At 42.1% G+C, this 18,528-nt stretch overlaps 1 protein-coding gene across 1 annotated transcript; it reads right to left on the bottom strand.

Moving 5' to 3' along the window:
* Positions 1–3,813: 3,813 nt before the first annotated feature.
* LOC127756551 (bidirectional sugar transporter SWEET13) lies at positions 3,814–7,062 on the bottom strand. The gene is made up of 6 exons (XM_052281900.1): positions 6,826–7,062; positions 5,841–5,877; positions 5,516–5,726; positions 5,113–5,274; positions 4,864–4,983; positions 3,814–4,748 (listed from the first exon to the last, which is right to left on the bottom strand). Exons 1-6 carry the CDS (start codon positions 6,875–6,877, stop codon positions 4,440–4,442), a joined length of 891 nt encoding a protein of 296 aa, XP_052137860.1. The 5' UTR covers positions 6,878–7,062; the 3' UTR covers positions 3,814–4,439.
* Positions 7,063–18,528: the final 11,466 nt, after the last annotated feature.

Below are 18,528 nucleotides of genomic sequence, written 5' to 3' on the forward strand. Positions count from 1 at the left end.
TGATGCGCGGTGTGTAGCCATATGCGTAAGTTGTCGTCATGGTATGTATGTGCTAGGTAGCATTTATGGATAACATATTGAAAATTTTGGTATTAATAGTGTCGTCTCTACAGCTGTGAAAAAGGAATGTCCAGTAAAAAGTTAAATACCACGATGGAAAATTAAACACTATCGGAGTGAAACTCCCAAATTCACCAAAAGTATAGGACTCCACCTCCCAATCAAAACCCTTCGTCAATATCTCCCCGCCTCTCAACTCCTCAAAATTGAAATTTGAATTTACACTACAACAATCACCCACATCTCAATCGGGTGGCAACCCTCATCTGTGTCGGGTATAACGCCCGTCATGACGTAAAGGTCACTGATGTGAGACTCTATCGAGGATAAGGCTGTCACAGATAAAGTTATCTTTGTCGAGCCTAAACTAAAATCCGTCACCAATAGGTTTCACCTAGACGACCAGTCAAACAAAGCCCGTCACCGATGACCTAATCTCAATGGGCCACAATTAATGCCCATCACGGATGACTACAATCCCAATTGGGCTTAAACTAAAGACCGTCACAGATGCCTCAACTCAATCGGGTTTTAACTTATGCCCATCACAGAGGAGGTCATCCCTATTGGGTTTAAGTTAAAGCCTATCATCGATGAGTATTTCCCCAAAGAAAAATTAATTCTGTTTTTTTTGCTAGCCTCAGACCTTTGCTAGTCATGCTCACTGTAAAATGACAGAAACAAATATATTTCACAATATCCCATGATCCGTGACAGGCTCGATTTTTATGCACATCTAGCATGTATGTGCGAGTATATCTTTGTTGGTCTCTTTTTTCGGCCCGTTTAAGATGACTTCGTTGTGACGGCCCATAAAACCCTGGCATGTGAGGGGCATCACAGATGAGAGGATTTGTACTAATAACAAGTCTTGAACCAAATATTTAATTCCTCTCTTTTTCCTTCAAAGAATTTTTCCTTAAAAATTTTCTAATTGCAAATACGTCCGGAAATCCTTCATTGAACTCCTAGTTTTCACGTTTTCAAAAACATCAAATTGGTATTTAAACCTCAGCATAAGTACTCAAAATCCGTTCAAACAATTTCTCTCTCTCTCATTCACCCCTTGGCCCGGCCTGCTATTTTCCCTTTTCGTTTTCCTTTGGAATAAGTTCACTTGAGGTCCCTTAGCTTTTTAACGAATCCGATTTTCATCCTTCAACCATAAAACCAGTTATAATGGATCCCTCAACCATTAAAGCCGGTGCAAACTAGGTTCCTCGGCGGTTTCGATGGTGGTTTTGGCTGACGTGGTGCATACGTGGCCGGTTTGACTTGGTCCTCCTCCTACGTGGCCGGTTTGACTTGGTCCTCATCCTACGTAGCCGGTTTGACTTGGTCCTCGTCCTACGTGACGGTGATGTGGCACTAAAACCAAAAATTAAAAATTTGGAAAATATGGGGCCCACATGTAGGTCCCACCCTTCTCTCTATCCAAGGAGGACGGCAGGTCGACGCCTCCTTCTCCTCTCTTCCTCCGTCCCGAAAATCCTCCATTTCTCCTTGAGCTCCCTCACCAACTGACGAGGGCACGTGGTGAGGAGAAAGGCGGCGCTTGGTGAGGGGGGCGGAGACGGACACGGAGAGAGAGAAGGGCGGTGGCTAGCGAGGGGGGCAGAGACGGACATGGAGAGGGAGAAGGGCGGCGCCCGGCTCCTCCCTCTCTGCGCGCTCACCGGCTTCCCCTATATCCTCCATCTCCGCTCGTCGTGCCTCCTCCTCAAAGTGGCAACCCCCTCCTCGCCGATCGCCGAAAGCAGCCACAGTCGTGTGTGGGCGAGAGAGAGGGATGGGGAATCCACCGCCGGCCGCACTCTGACGACTCTCCCGGCCTCCCCAGCCCCTCGCCGGCAAGAGGGCGGAGACGGACAACGAGAGCATTGGAGGAGGGCAGCGGCGACGGGGTTCTAAATCCCCGCAAGATCGGGATAGAACACTGCAGCGACGGTGGCGGCGTCCTCCTCAACTCTGGAAGGGGCTCGTGAGCATCTCTTCGCCGCCGCCATCCTTGTCGGTCACCACACCATCCTTCTCCCATCTCCTCGCTAGCCGCCGCTGCTGCGCACCTCTCCCTCCGCCCATTGCCGTTGAGCCCCCACCCATGGCGCTTAGGCATCGCCGACCTCCCTACGTCCTCCCTTCTCACCCACCTCGCTAGTCGCCGTGCGCCGCTCCCTCCTTTACCGCCGGCCGCTGCACGCCGCCATCTTCCCATGGCGTCTGGAAAGAGGAGAGGGAGAGAGATGAAGAGAGGGAGATGGGGAGAGAGGAGGAAGAAGAAGGGAGGGTGACAATAACATGTGGGGCCCACGTGGGCTCCATAATTTTTAAATTAATTTATTTTGTGTAACTAACATGTGGACCCGATAGTTTTTATTACTTTCCAAATTAAATTGCCACGTAAGCGCTACGTCAATGTCACGTGTGATGAAGACCGAGTCAAATTAGCCATGTATGGGCCACATCAGCGAAAACCGCTGTCTAAACTGACTTGGGACTTATTTTGCACCGGTTTTGATGGTTGAACGATGATAATCGGATTCGTCAACAAGTTAAGGGACCTCAGATGAACTTATTCCTTTTCCTTTTCTTATGCGTGGTCCGGCCCAATTCTTCTTACTCCCGCGCACAGGCCGGCCTGCTCAACCATTCCTCTTCTTTTCCCGTGAAATACTGGCCCAGCTAGTTAGCAAAATGTTCACTTAGCTCAGCTAGTTGTCCTTGTAACAATTTTTGTAATAATGTTGCTTCGACTCCTACACAAATATATGCACAATTACATATCATTAATTAAATGTACATATGTAGAGTCAATATGTTTTTTTTCACACAGATATTAATGTACATATATATATATATATATACACCACTCTCTCTTTTTTTATTGATCATGTCCACATATATCCGCACGGTTAAATTTTATTAACTTAATTCAGGGCACAATTGTAAAAAGATATAATATCAAAATCTCACACTAGTAAATTTATATAACGAAAAATACTTTCAAACTATTACAGTCATGGAAGTACGAAATCAGGAAAAAGCTCGCAATTATTCCAGAGAGTGTACCGGCCTTTTCTTTTCGTGAGACGTGAATGGATGGAGAACAATAATTAGCCTATAATATACACCACGTGGCAGCTTTTTATGAAAAAAAGCACTATGTGTGGAGGTACGTACATGAACAAAAAGGTTCATTCCGTTGCTACGTGCCAACCGTTTAGACCAATCATAAACTACGTCATTTTCTTAATTAATGAACCTGGAAAGCATCAGTGTTTGAATACATACTACATGCTACCTTCGTCCCAAAATAAATGCAGCAATAGATATCCATGTCCAGCGTTTTGACCGTCCGTCTTATTTGTAAATTTTATGAAAAAAATAAAAAATATTAGTCACACACAAAGTAATATTCATGTATTATCATCTAATAACAATAAAAATACTAATTATAATTATTTTTCAAATAAGAAGAACGGTCAAACGTTGAACATGAACAGTGTTAAAACTACACTTATTTTGGAACGGAGGGAGTAGAAGTCCTGCACATATAACTATATAAGGATTCAAAAGTGACGGTTTTAATAATTCGTAGGTTCTGAGGCCTGTTTAATTATTATTTTAGTTATATATATTTTTACATAGTATTACAAAATAAAATATTTATTTTTACTTCGTTGCACCAACACATAATTAATTAATCTGAAGACAAAGCAACACGCACATGACCCACCTGATTAACACAGCTCATTAATAAGAGATCATGTGTGCATGAGTATTTCACAATTGATAGAAGAGATATTTATCGATTACATTTTTATTAATTTTGACATACATTACAAGTACAAGGAACTAATTAGGAATAATAGATACCCATTGACCGATACAAATGAATACAACAGAAGCGGAAACCAACACCAGAGAAACACATGCACATACATTACACATAGCTTCCCCCGTCTCTAGTTGCATGGCATGCAAGAAAGATATATAATACCATCACCATCCCAAAATATAATAAGTTTTAGATAGGATATACGGATATATTATGAAAGTTACAGGAATAAAATGAAAAAAAAAGGCAGTTGGGATTGATTGATAAGAGGAGAAATATATATGTAAGAAATTTAATTAATGGAAAGTTACGATTGTTTTATAAGAGAATATAGGTGAAGAAGTTGCTATATTTTGAGATAAATTTTAGAGGCTAAAGGTTATTATATTTTGGGAAAGATGAGTAATAATAATTAAGTTAATTAATTGGTGGTAGCTTGTCTCCTCCAAGTTTGCCCTGGAGTTCATATTAAAGTGTACGTGGCACGTGGTACTGCACACGTGCATGGCCCATGCAAGCACGCGTTGACCGGCCGGGGACCCTAGACGGCGGCCACCTCGACGGCGCGCGGCGGCGGCGGCGGCGGAATGTCGACGAGCACCTCCGGCTCGGCCGCCGCCGCCTCCGCCGCGCAGCTCCTCGGGACCGGGTGCACGTGCACGGCGCCGGTGCTCCTGTCGGGCGTGGCGGCGGCGAGCTTGCCGACGTTGACGACGACGGGGAGCTCCTCCGCCGCCGCCAGCTTCCCCTTCCCTTCTTTCCCCTCGCCGGCCACCGGCGTCGCGTTCATGTAGAACACGTAGAGCCCCATCTGGACCACGCCGAATGTGAAGCCCAGGATGTTGGGAAGCTGCAAAAATTCACACAATTTTAGCTTAATTACAATTCATGTGGTCACACACATAAATTTGAATTGAGCAGTTTGTGATTTGAAGAAATAATTAGGTAATTGATTGAATAATTACCGCGACGTATTTGTCCTTGATGAGAAGTCCGTAGAGGAACCAGACGACGGCGCTGAGGGTGAGCGTGAGGGAGAGGGAGAAGGGCATGTACTCCACGCTCCTCGACTGGATCACTCGCTTCTGCAATATCGCATCCATCGTCCATGGAAGCAGTTCAGTTAGCAACGAGATCGATCGATCAAACCAAGACACGAAGTAAAGATGAGCTAGCTAGAGATTGACGACGACTTGTCGTATATATGCACATACGATGATGCTGAGCGGCGCGACAAAGACGCTGACGGAGAAGGCGACGCAGACCCAGCCGAGGGAGACGACGCGCTGCTCGCCATGGGAGAGCAGCAGCGTCAGCAGCAGGATCACCCCGAACACCCCCACGTTCAGCAGCAGCAGGATCTTCGTCGTGAACACCTGCAAAAACGACGTCGAACCATATATACTTGTCAATTATTATATTTTACTACTACAAAACGGTAAATATGGAACAATCTTATATAGGTGCCGGTTCTTGTTCACAACCGATGACACCTGTAAGGGGCCTCTCATCGGTGCCGGTTGTGACTCGAGAATCAAGGGGTGGTTCCCAAGTCCCAACCGGCATCGAAATAGGGTTTCTGTGGTAGTGCTAGGGTTTGGATGACATGGATCGAACCTTGGCCTTCTTGGGGGCGTAGGCGAGGTACATGACGATGTAGATGGTCTCGATGACGCAACCGGCGGCGTTGATGGTGATGAGGAGGGCCTCGTTGGACTTGATCAGCGCGTAGAAGATCCACAGCATGGCGCTGAAGAGCGCCACCACATACGGCACCGACTGGAATCCCTCCGTCGACTTGCTCTTGTAGATCCGGTAGAACGTCGGGCTGCATAAAATATTATGCACATATATTATCGGATACGGAACGCAGTGCGGATTGGGAATTAAAATTACACAAAAGCTATATATGTATATATCATGTAGAAATTCAGTTACTTACATTGGTGCCAGATAGGTCGTGAAGGATATGAGGTTGCCTGCAAAGCCAAAGGAACAGAAACAAGATCAGGATTTTGTAAAGGAAAAAAGGCAAAGTAATGCGAGTAAAGAGCCCCATGGAGGCAGCTAAGGTAGCGACCAGACGTGATAAGTTGTGATAGATAGACACGTTTACAAACTTTATGTCTAGCCCTTGCCTTCCTTTGCAACAAAGATTGTGCCTTGGCTTTTAACTTGTTCTTTAAATTATTGTGTTACATGGTGCACTATGATGTCATTAATTAGAGTACTATATAGCTTGACCTATTAATTCCACTCTCTCTCCATGGCAACATAAATATATAGAGGTTGCACCAAAGGATCGAATGTTTGCTCCACAAGTAGGATATACATACAAATGATGAGGACTTGCTGTATATATATAGTTTAACAAGAAGCAGAAAAATTATATGGCTATGTGCATCTCATTAAGTATGCTTAGGCCCTTGTAGTTTATATGCTTGTGGATTTTAAGCCTGCAATTTTAAGGGTGGCGCCGCGCGTATAATTCTAATAGACAAAAGCCAAAAGAAATAAAAAGAATCAAATCTAGCTTTTGGCTTATTAGTACAAGAGTACCATCCATATTGCCTTTGGAAGGCTAGTAGGGTTTTTAGCTTATGCGCTAGTAGCTAATTAATATGCCCAAATAGACATAATAAACTGCTGTAAATAAAAGTGCTAGAAGAAATTCTTTTTGTTGAAAATAACTGAAAGAAGCTAGCTAGAAAATAAAAAACAAATAAAGAAACACAACAATTTTATTATTTTATATATGATGACCACTAAAGTGTAATCCTCACTAAATGTCGTCGCTAGCTATGCGTATCTGCCAGCAAGTAATAACTCTGAGCTTATATGTACAAACTCAATGGTTTCTAATAAAAAGAAGTAAAATGTTGGCAATGAAGGGAATGTCTTAGTTGTGGTAGGTGATGATGATATACCAAGGAGGCCGAAGGCAAAAGCCCAGGGATGCTGCAGGGACAGGCCAGCCATTTTTGTGTGCTAAAAGGGGGGTAATTGAAGGGAAGAGATGTAGTGTAATATGGAAGCAAACAAGCAAGGAATTGAGCTTGTTGTTGCTAGCTTGGAACTTGTCACAGACACACACACTCTAACCCTAGACCCCTTTGTGGAGGGAAGGGAGAGCTCTGAAGAAGAGTTCAATGTGTTGGCTGAAAACTCTTGGAGAGGAATGAAGGGAGTTGTGGTGCTTTATATAGGAGCAAAGCTAGCTAGGTGGGAATCACTTGGTTGCCTCCTACCCATGGCCATTCACGTACGCATCAAAGTAATCATAGAATAATTATGCAAAGATTTTTTTCTTTATTTGCTTTTGAGGAAAGTCTTTTGGACACGCACAATAATTAGGCTTTTACAAAAATGAGCTACTGTTGGAGATAATCCTGGCTAATTTTCAAGAAAAGTTGCATTGGCTTTGTGCGCAGCGCACCTCTCACTAGAGATCGATCTCTCCAACGTCTGCAGCTTCCTGCTGGGAACGGTAAAAGATAGCCGCCGAGTGCAACAGCAAATCACATGAGATCTCTCCCAGTGAAGGATTATTCCTGAATCCTGATACGGCTTTTGACTTAAATTTTACTACTCGAAAAATATTAATCACGGAGAAAAAGATAATTGTACTTAGACAAAAGAAAGGTAGAATTCTCTGCCTTGTTTCTATATATTAATTAGAACCGTTTTGTAACATGATCTTGCAATTATTGGGTGATAGATACATGTAGGTATACTATAGTTTCTCTGTTCTTTGTTTGCACGGGTAGATTAATTCTCAATGTCGCCGACAGTGTTCTGAAAAAAAAATAATGATTGTAATTGAATATGCAATTCTCCCATGCGCGTGATATAGCTGCTTATTATTTAACTGTCTTTACCAAAAGTAACTTATTTTTTGTCGAAGGATTGTTTTCACCTGCAGTAGACATCCCTGTCGACTAAACTATCATACACAGTTTGTTGGGAAGGCAGGTCGATTTCTGCTTCTGCGAAGCGCGTTGATCTTGTACTACTCCCACGTATATGAAGCTAAGCTAGTGGATCTGCTTTTTTTTTTCTCTCTACTTTTTTCTGTGCGCGCGGCTGCTTGCATTTCCAATCAACCTATAAGCATAGCACAATATATATACGCAATCAATCTGCATATATATAAGCATACTTAATTTCGAAATATATATGATACATACATATATTTAAATCCTAAATTTGATACAGGTACTCGTATTTAATTGTTCTTTTAATGATAGGCGCAACATACTCGTGTGTAGTTGTAAACAGCGAGACGTCCGTGGTAATTTCGTCAATCTCAAAATATGTCGGCTAGAGTAGTGTATGCGTTTGTAGGGGTGAGTGTGAGCGCGCTTTCATGCTGTGTTATATTTTATTGGCATGCATGATGCATATAGGTTGGTTAGTTTGGAATTACCGGTGTCTAAGTAGTGGCACTGCTGGAAGGAATGACATGCATATGTACTGTCTGAAATAAAGTACATCTCTCTGACATAAATGATTGCGTGATAGCTAGCCTCTGATCATCATCGTTTGGAGAGACCGTGTTTGACTCCTAAACATGATTGGAGGAAAACTAAAGTGATTTTGTTAAAAATAGGAAGCAAAGAACGGCTAGAACGCCTATCTTTTGGAAAGGTTGGCTCAACCAGGTCTGAACTTGGCTACCTGAACCTCTGCCATACGTTTACTCCCTGATAATGCATGTCTCTTGTGCTTCATTCAGGTAGCTAGTGTGTTTCATATGCGACATAAATTGGGGGAATAATGGGCTTGATCGATCGGACACAAGTGAAAACTCTCTCGATAGCTTTAACTATATTTAGTCGTCTCATTTTCTACGAAAAGTCATAAAATTAACTTCAGAATTTTTTTTTTTGCAACCAATATTATAACATAAAAATAATCTCCAGACATAGTATTGGGACAGCTTATTATGTTGTCAAAAGGATTGTTTTTTTCTACATTGTCAAACAATTTCAGTATTTTTAGAGAAAAATATATTTCCTCTACACTACATAAAAAAAAAATTTGTGACGTCACCCTTTTATTTTTACTGGCGGATTAACAAAACAAACGCTTCTAAAAATGTGTTGGAGGGTTCTTGGCCATGAGCCACTAGCGAAAACCGATTTTTATTGGCGGACTAACAAAACAAACGCTTCTCGGCTCCTCCTATCTCTCCTCTACTTTACAACTCCATCTACCTCCACTCCCTTCAGCTTCTCCACCTCCATCACACCACACGACGGTGACGATGACCGCGGTGGCAACGGCGACGGCGATGGCAGGCTGTGACAATGGTGCCAGCGACAGGAGGGGACAAGGGCGGTGACGATGGCAAACCGCGGATCCAACAGCGATGGTGCCTAGATGCCATGGATCGTGCGGCAAGAGGGGACGAGGCCGGTGACGATGGCAATGGCAAGCCGCAGATTTGACGGAGGTGATAGGTCCTATGGCGCGGGCGGGAGGGGGGGGGGCTCGTCCATGACAGCGACAGACGGAGTGGCGGCAGCGACCACTCCTCCCTCTCGGCAGCGGTGGAGGAAGGAGAGGGGGGCTCGGCTCAGCTTGTTCGACGTGGTTCCGGATCTTGCGGAGTTAAGTCCTCCCTTTCTCACTCTACCTATAACAAATCAGCACAACAACCACCGACGGCGCTACTAAGATGACAACCAGCATGATCACAGTCGACATGATGCTATTTCATTTTCATATGTTGTTGTTGGCATATTGGAAATGGAGTGAAAAATCAATGTAGTGCTATCTGGATGTGGATCTGAATATGGATTTGGTTTGATTTGAATTTGGATCTCAAGATGTGGTGGGTTTGAAAATGCAGCAGCTTTTGTGGATATTGATTAAATTTTTTTGCTAAAAAGTTGTTTTGCTAGTGGTACTCTTACCAGTATCGCCTGCAAAAATCGATTTTCACAGCTGGTCCTCTTAAGGGTCTACTTGCGAAAATTGATTTTCGCAAGCAGACCACAACAGCTACCAAAAAAATCAGTCATTTTTACTAACCTTTTGTCGCTGGCGGTTGTGTCAGCCGCTAGCGAAAACATATGTTGGCCGCCTGCAAAAATTATTATTTTTAAGTAGGGCTAGTTTATATTCTCATTTATATTTGACGATGAGAGAGATATATAGTTCTCAAGAACGTCAAATATATATTTGACCACATGTAGTAGCATATATAATTCGGAGTAATAAATGCATTCTTGTATACTCCGTAATTGGCATGGTCCTGACTCAAAATTTTTTATTTGTAACAGCCATAACTTCAGGAATAAGTTCATTTCTCAGTAATTTTTCAAGGCTTAGATATACATATGTGCGCCCTTAATATCAAACGGTTGTGTGGTGTTTTTTTAAGTACTTTGGCTCATAGCTAGTACCGGCAAACTGATCGTGGCCAAACACTTGCCTCGTGGAGAGTACCACATCAACTAAAACAAAAAGGCGATGTAAGAAATTTATTTTGACGAGTTTCTACGGTATATTCCAATTGTTGATCTTTGGTTGATATCTATATTTGAGAAAAAAGTTGACAATAGTAAATTTAATAGAAATACAAGTTCTGCCACTGATGAGTAGTGTTAAATATGTTATCCTAATTTCAGTATGCAATATGGTCGAATTAGTTTCCTAATAGAATTTGACTATTATGATCAGTTTCCTAGTATGAACCTATGTTTTTTTTCCCACGAGGATTCCTAGATTTCTCCTTTATATATTCCATGTGAGCTGCGTAGGAAAGGCGCGATAGCCCAATGTATCCCCTACGTTTGTACTCAACTCCTCAATATCATTGCCTGTCAGGGTCCATGGTTTTTCCTGTAAGAGTTTTTCACATAAAAATTTGTATCTTTGTTATGCATCTATTTTTTCTAACAATTAGTGAGTTGCACGAAATATTATCATACAAATGATTTAGGAGTTTTTATAGGATATTTACCGGACTTTTAGTATATAATAGATTCATACTATTACAGCACGTTTTACTGCAAATATTTTTGTCCCATGGTACATTATCTGTCTTTGTGGTACCAGGATGTACAGCAAATAAACAACCAAAAAGTGCACAACATTCTAGTGTAACCATCTATGTACTGTAAACCAAGACAAAATAGGTCGTGTATATATCTTTGAATGGTGGCCAATATTTCCAGGGGAAAAAAATTGCCATCCGCAGGCAATAACAGAATCATCGTTCTGAACATGCAAGTGGTCAAAAGAGCATGTATATAGACCAATTAAAATGCAAGAAAACTCTGTACACGAATGGTTGAGAGATCGTCCTGCTTAATGATAAAAAGGTCATACATACCAGTACCACCATCACTGAGATTCACTAGCTAGCCCGGCCGGCCCGTTGATTATAGGTGTAATGATGACCAAAAAGAATTGATCTTTAGAAGCAAAAGAAATATCACCATTTGCCTAGCAGATTCCAATTCGATCAAGAGGACGTAAGCTAATTTAATTTAATTATATGTTGCTTCCTGAGAAGATTCTTGTGGTAGTAATGACATGCAGCTGTGTGCGAATATTCCAGTCACACAAGACTGAAGAGTAGTTGCAAATAGTTAAGGGTGGTAGTTCATGCAAAAGATCTCATCTCTTTATTTCCAGAGTTCCTCACCGTTCTTTCCTGGTTTGCATGCAGCTGATCAACCGCAGAATTGGTCTTCAAGTGATCATCACCACCCAAGCCTGCTTCCATGCCCATCGTCCATTTGATAAATTATTTCTTTAATGACAGAAGTAATTTTCGGTGTCTATACTGAAATTTGGAGTGAGTCAATAATGAAATGGGAAGAACTTTGTTGAAAGGCATGTAATAGTATAGATCGTGGGACCCAGATTATAGTGTTAGGGACGGTGTGGAAATGAACACTACCACTACTAACATTAAGTAGTATAGAAATTGTCTGAAAAAAACACGTACATATTACAGTAAGGTGTGCTAAAGCATCATGCGTGCAAACAGTTCAGCTAAAATATTTCGATCTTCCATCCCCAGACGTAGATAATTACATTTGATGAGATGTTGGATTAAATCAAGATTACATCGTTCGAGACGCAGTCGATTTCTGCTCCACCCTCTCCCCTCCACTTCCACTTCCTCCACCGAGCGGGCTGGTGCCGACCCTAACCCTACCCCTCCATTTCCTCCAGCATGCATGGTGTGAGTTTCGAAATTGAGGTGAAAAGTTTCAAATTTTAACTTGAAAGTTTTCAAAATCCGAGTTAAAACATTTCAAAACTTGAAAAGAAAGTTTCAAAATTTGAGATGAAAATTTTAAACTTTGACCTAAAAGTTTTCAAGATTTGAGTTTAAATGTTTTAAATTTTGACTTAAGGTTTTATCTTTCAATTGCAAGTTTTAAATGTTAAAATTCAAAACCGTCAAAAAAAACACAATATGATAATCATACAAATTCAGTGTTAATAAAAAATCAGTTATAATTATATTTTTGTTGTAGCAAAATCCCGCGTACAGATGTGTCAGCTTTGATTCCGGCGCGTATGCGCGGATTAGTTTTCTCAACATCAACAAGTGCAGAGGCAGCAGCCGGATCTCGCGATGGCATCCACGAAGCGAGGCAGCAGTAAGCAGATTCAAGACAGAGTCCTCTACAAGGTATCGACGTGCAGATTCCAGTGATGGTGTCCGCAAATAAGCATGCATATTGCAATATATATAAACTGAATTGTCACTACTACAGAACCCATTTTTCCGTATGATTGAATCAATTATCCCGTGCGGTGGCTCGGCCCACCTGCGGCGTCTCGTCTGGGAAAATCAGTATTTTCGCGTGTGGTGCAGTAAGGAGGACCCCACGGGATAATCCTGTGTGGTGCAGTAAGGAGGACTGCACGGGATAATAGATTATCCCCCACGGCTAGGATGTGCTAGGGCAACCGTACGGGATAATTCGTGCCATCGCCCTAGCACATGCTAGCTGTCCGGGACAACCTATTATCCCGTGCGGTAGGTATAATTTGACCGCACGGGATAATAGATGCAAAATTAGACGAAATTAGTCGAGCTCAATTATAAACATCAAATTACATAGAATGTATAGCATTTGTAATATTACAAGTTTCCCCCGCGACAGATCCTTTTAGTCCATAGCATGTTTCCTCTCCCACTCCCTTAGGTTCTTAAATTTGGGATCCGTAACAAGTTCACTATGAGGATCGTGGAACTCTCCTAGATGGTTATAGATGTCGCGATGAATGAATAGGCACAAGTCCGAGCATGCCAGAGTATAAACTGGTTCACCACATCTCCTAGAAGTTCAATCCCCTCTGGTGTTGGGATGTTAAGCACCAATGACATCTGATTGCCATTAACCCTTGCCACCTGGACCCTTGCGTAGTCCGCCGGAACTGGGCTATCATAGAACTGTCTCCCTCTTATGAAATGCCGAAATTCATGGCAACGGTCGGGCTGGCGGCTTATATAGCCCCCGACCATCGCAAGCGGTGGGCTTACGTGGGCCGCACGAGATAATGCATTATCCCATGCGGTCCGCTTATGACAACCACACGGGATAAGAAGCGGACCGCACGGGATAATGCATTATCCCGTGCAGCCCACAGCCCGGCGCCGGTCTTCGCCTTGTTCCAGGCGGAGCCACTTACGGCCCGCCTAGAAGCTACTGGGGCTAGTGTCCAGGAAAATCTCCGCCTAGAAGCTACTGGGGCTAGTGTCCAGGAAAATCTCGCGTGTAGTAGTGTGTCTACCACTTTCTTTTATATTCGGTTAAACTGGTTGATACATACAACTCAATATAGTATTAGAGTGAGTGGCCTCGATTTTAAATCTTCGCTAGCACCAATTAAATGAAAGTTTCCAATCCACTTCTATTGCACAATTGAGGTCAGGGAGACTCGCGTGAGGAGTAAGAGTAACGGGGTATTTGGCAGAGATGGTTGCTGTTGTACAGCCATAGCAGCTGCAGCATGTGCAGCAAAATTTGTGCTGCTTGCACCGAAGCTATAGCTAGGCACAGCCAGCTATAACTTCGGTAAAGAGCTAACCCTAAAAGAGTGAGTTCTTCATCTTTACTGATCAATTTAAGCTTAAGCTTATATGTTAAACTAACTTGTTCATGTAACTCAATAGTGTAGATGACTTTGTTTTTATCTTTTTTATTGTCACTACAGACGGCTAATGCGAAAGGTCTGTGTTTTAATTATTTTGGGTATTAAATAACCTGTATCACAAAAATGAGAAGCAGTCGGACTTGTCTATAGTGTGGTTCTGCTGTAGTTCGTTTGTATATATATAGTTCGATTTCTCCTATTGCATGCCCTCTTAATTTTGTGTACACAAACTGAATGCCTATTATAAAGGTGAAGTGCAGAGATATTTGCAGTTAAAGAACTAGGTGAAGTGTCGCATCGGTTTTCTGTTCCTAATCGCTATGTAAACCTTTGTACACTATCATGCACAATTGTTAATCAATTAGGATAGGCATCCATGCTACATGCTATCATCTGTGACGCCAACTTAGTATTCTTTTCTTTCTTAATTTGCGATCCTTTTTTCTTTATCCTTTTTGAATTCCACCCTTTTTTCTTGGAATCACAGCCCCTTTCAGTACCTTAATTATAGATTAGTTTAGTGTGACAGATCGAGAGTGCGCACTGAAAACTTTTAAAAAAGCAAACCAGCCCTGAAGTTGCCCCCTGCAATATTGTCTTGTATTTCTAATCAAAGTTGATCGAATAGCAAGATACACCATATCATATATATACCTCAAAACAATAATAAACAAAATATAATTTACGGTAAAGATTAACAAAAGATAGTCAAGGTTTTTATTTACATTTTTGGTAAATTCTAACCTATAAAAAATGAAAGCATTATTAAGTCTATAACGAATAGGAAGGACTGCCTAGCGTCATTATTAATTGGTTGCATGGAAATAGAGGTGCACGAATCCATGCTGACGGCTAAATAACTTATTTGAAACACATACTACTTCCCTACATTTAAAAGTAAATCAACCTTGTATCGAATGTTACATATCCTAATACGATGAATCTACATACCTCTAGAAAAATTATTTTTTAAGTCTTACATACGACAATCATCGGCAAAAAATCATCCTATTTTTATAGGCAGTTTTCTTAAGGAACCACCGGTGAAAGTCATGGTTTTTGCGAGCAATTCCTTAGGAGAACCATCAACAAAAACATACTTGTTCTCACATGCAGTTTTCTGCTAGACCCATCTATGAAAATATTTTTTATGTGTTATGTGACCCTGAGATGGCATCAGCCATTTTTGCAGGCATTATTTTGTCTACCTGTGAAAAAGATAGAACTCCAGGGGCCTACAAATACCATTTTTCACGCTAGGAAAAAAATCCGACTTTTTCTCCTCAGCCAAATCACAATAAAAGTGTATAAGCTTGGTTCGATCAGGGACGTTGCCTTTTGTAGCAATGAAGTTATTTAGAGTGTATGTATGGTTGACTTTTTATATATCCTGGCTAGTATGGATCGGTACACTACTACAATTGTCAATTTTACATGCGTCTAAAACTCTAAATTGACCTAGCAGAGACGCGGTGCTGACCACCTCTAACAAAATGGTTGTGCAGATGTTATATATCAAATGCTAGCTCTTGGAGGTCAGCCTACGGGAAATCACATATTCATATGCGATTCCTTAAGACGATTGCCATTTTCACTCGAGAACCTTTACAAAACACTAGAACCCAGAAACCCTAGCTCACCCATACTCCATCGCTGCTCACCGCCAACAACTTCCATCGTACATGAGCCCAACCCCTCACCCCCCACAACCACCCCACAAGGTCACCATGGATCTGCTGCCGCCACCGCTGTCTCGGATGAGCTCAAGTGGATCTGCTCACATCCGCTATGAGCAAGGCCGCCATGGATGCGCCGCCACTGGTGGATGAGCTTGCATACTGTACACGTGGACAACCTCGCAGGCTCCAGATCCAGATGTGTCTATTGGCACCAAATCTGATTCGCCGCCTCGGCCGTGGACAACCTAGTATGAAATAAACTTCCAGTTCATTCAAGTTATACTACTTGGGATGAGGAATGCTCTCGCACCATGACAAAAAAAAGTCTTAATTAATACTCCTATACAGCTTTTTGTAAGCAGTGGCTCTTCCATTTGATTACGTAGTTACTATTCGTTAATACATCATTACTAGCAAATATAGTCTCTAATTCATCTATCTTATTTGCAGCAAACACTACATTTTATTCCTTAGTATATCCAAAGGACCACGTGGCCATACCTCTTGACCCGACAAACTATCACAAGAAAAGCTACATAGAGTTCCTTACTAATTTGTAAGTAATAAGATACCACCCCCAACCCCACCCCCACCCCCCCTACCAAATTGCTATTCTGAATTTTTTAAGTAAATCAAAAAAAATATTTTATCAGCACAGTGCGCAAAGGTTTTACTTCAAATATGAAAGGTCAATAGAGGAGCAAATACTAAGCTAAACGCCAAGACAGTTTGGTTGGTACTGACATATGACATGAACACAAATTCTTTGAATAATTACTTATTTATAACGACCGATGTTCTTATTATGTTCGCAGTGTTTCAAGCAACCCCCTCGGCATCTTGTACTATGTGAATATTACGTGCATGAGATGATGAGGATGCTAGGTCCCGACAACAACCGACGAGATGCAAAACTGTGTAAGATCAAAGTGTGTTTTGATTCTTATTCTGTGATGAACAATTGGCATCTGTGATTATTGGTTTTGATATTTGGAGATTATCGTCGAAGTGGTTTCGGAAATAATCAATTTTCAGGTGATGATCGGATTCACTATTATTTTATGTGATTGGTCCGACCGGGTGGAGCTTGCCGGTCAGACCGGCGCTATGTGTGCGGTCAGACCGGCCAGGCCCGCGGTTTGACCGGCCGACACTGTGTCGGTTTCGGTTTCGGGTTGTTTCGTTGGATATCTGTGATTGTTTCATGGTTATGGCTTCTAGATGGATACTATACGTATGTGATACTGTTGTTTGCTACTAATGAGTCAAGTTTGGGATAGCTTGGTCCCGGAATATTGTTTCTTTGTTTGTTTCATGTGTAGGTGATTCGATGTCTCGGGAGAGTATCTGTGGTGATGGACCGGGAGTCGGCTTGGTGGTAAGACGATGTCCGTGGTGATCAGATATCATACGGGATACTAAGGCTAGAGTTGATGCACGTGGTTGGTGAAGATTCCATATGGCATACGATGGAGGTATTGTGTGCGTATGGGATGCGGAGTCGAATTTGGAAGGAGTCCAAATTTGGTATGATTGGTTATGTAAAGTTTGTGTCTTGTACTAGAGGGTTTCCTAAGGTGTTTAGGACTCTTAGTATGAGTTTGGTTCATGGCTTTAGGCTGCCTATCTCATGTATAAATAAAGGGGGAGCGTGAGGCTTCCCGATATCGCTTTTTAGAGCAATTGAGTTGCTAGTTTAGTTAGGGTTTCGACTTTAGTCGAAATTTTTGTAAGGAGTGCTGTTGGTGCACTTTGTAAACACAAAGAGAAGCAATAAAGTTGTCATCTACTTTGAGAGTTCTTCGATTTGTGTTTCACCGGGTTTCGACGGTCTAACCGGTGACTCACCGGCGGTCAGACCGGTGACACACCGGCGGTCAGACTAGCTAGGGCGAGGCGGTCAGACCGGCGGCGACTTCACACGCAGTAGGCGATCTTCAGGCAGTTGAACCGAGTGATCAACACCGGTCAGACCGGCGGCACGAGCGCGGTCAGACCGGCAGATCAACTTTGGTCAGACCGATCTACATTGAATTTGAGGGTAACTTTTATTTCCGTCAAAAGTTTGGGTTTTTTGGTATACCAACCATTCACCCTCCCTCTGGTTGGCTTAGTTCTTATGTTTCGATCCTACAAACTGGACCCAATCTGACAGACATGACTAACCCAAAGTGATGAACAAATGCAATACTCAAAACTAAAAATTAAACCTAAAACTAAACCGGCACTCGACACGATGATGCAATTTAAAATTCAACAACACAAAAACTAATAGAACAATGCAACGGCTCAAATTGGCTAGGTAATGGATGCAATATTTTTGTGTGGCAATTTTCTGGTTATGGCTATAGATAAAGTACCTAACGGTCAATTTGGCGCTCTGATACCAACTGATGAGGAAACTAGGTCACGATCTTCCGATAGGTATTGATAACTCTCAATTTGTTGGAAACTTGACACACACGATCCAGCTTCCGATCAATGAGATTCGAATCCTGCAATCGCAGTACCACATCTCCTCTGGTTATCAACCGTGCACTGTCTGGTTGACCTCGCCGATAAGACTAATGCTTGCATGCGAATCGAAGAACACAAGTAAGAACAAGATAGATTGCAACACAATTGCACATAAATGATTAAGCACTCGAATTTGGGGTTCCACAAACCTATCTAGCAGTGAAACTGCAATGGCAAATAATCTAAGCAAAACCCAAATCTAAACTATGACGGCTACTGAATAAATATGATTTGGGACATCCTAGGGTTGCCTTAGGGTGCACACCCCCTTGGGCTTAGCCTATGACACAATTACAAGGCCCA

Source organism: Oryza glaberrima, chromosome 12, assembly GCF_000147395.1.
Source record: "Oryza glaberrima chromosome 12, OglaRS2, whole genome shotgun sequence".
In the NCBI taxonomy this organism is placed as follows: domain Eukaryota; kingdom Viridiplantae; phylum Streptophyta; class Magnoliopsida; order Poales; family Poaceae; genus Oryza; species Oryza glaberrima.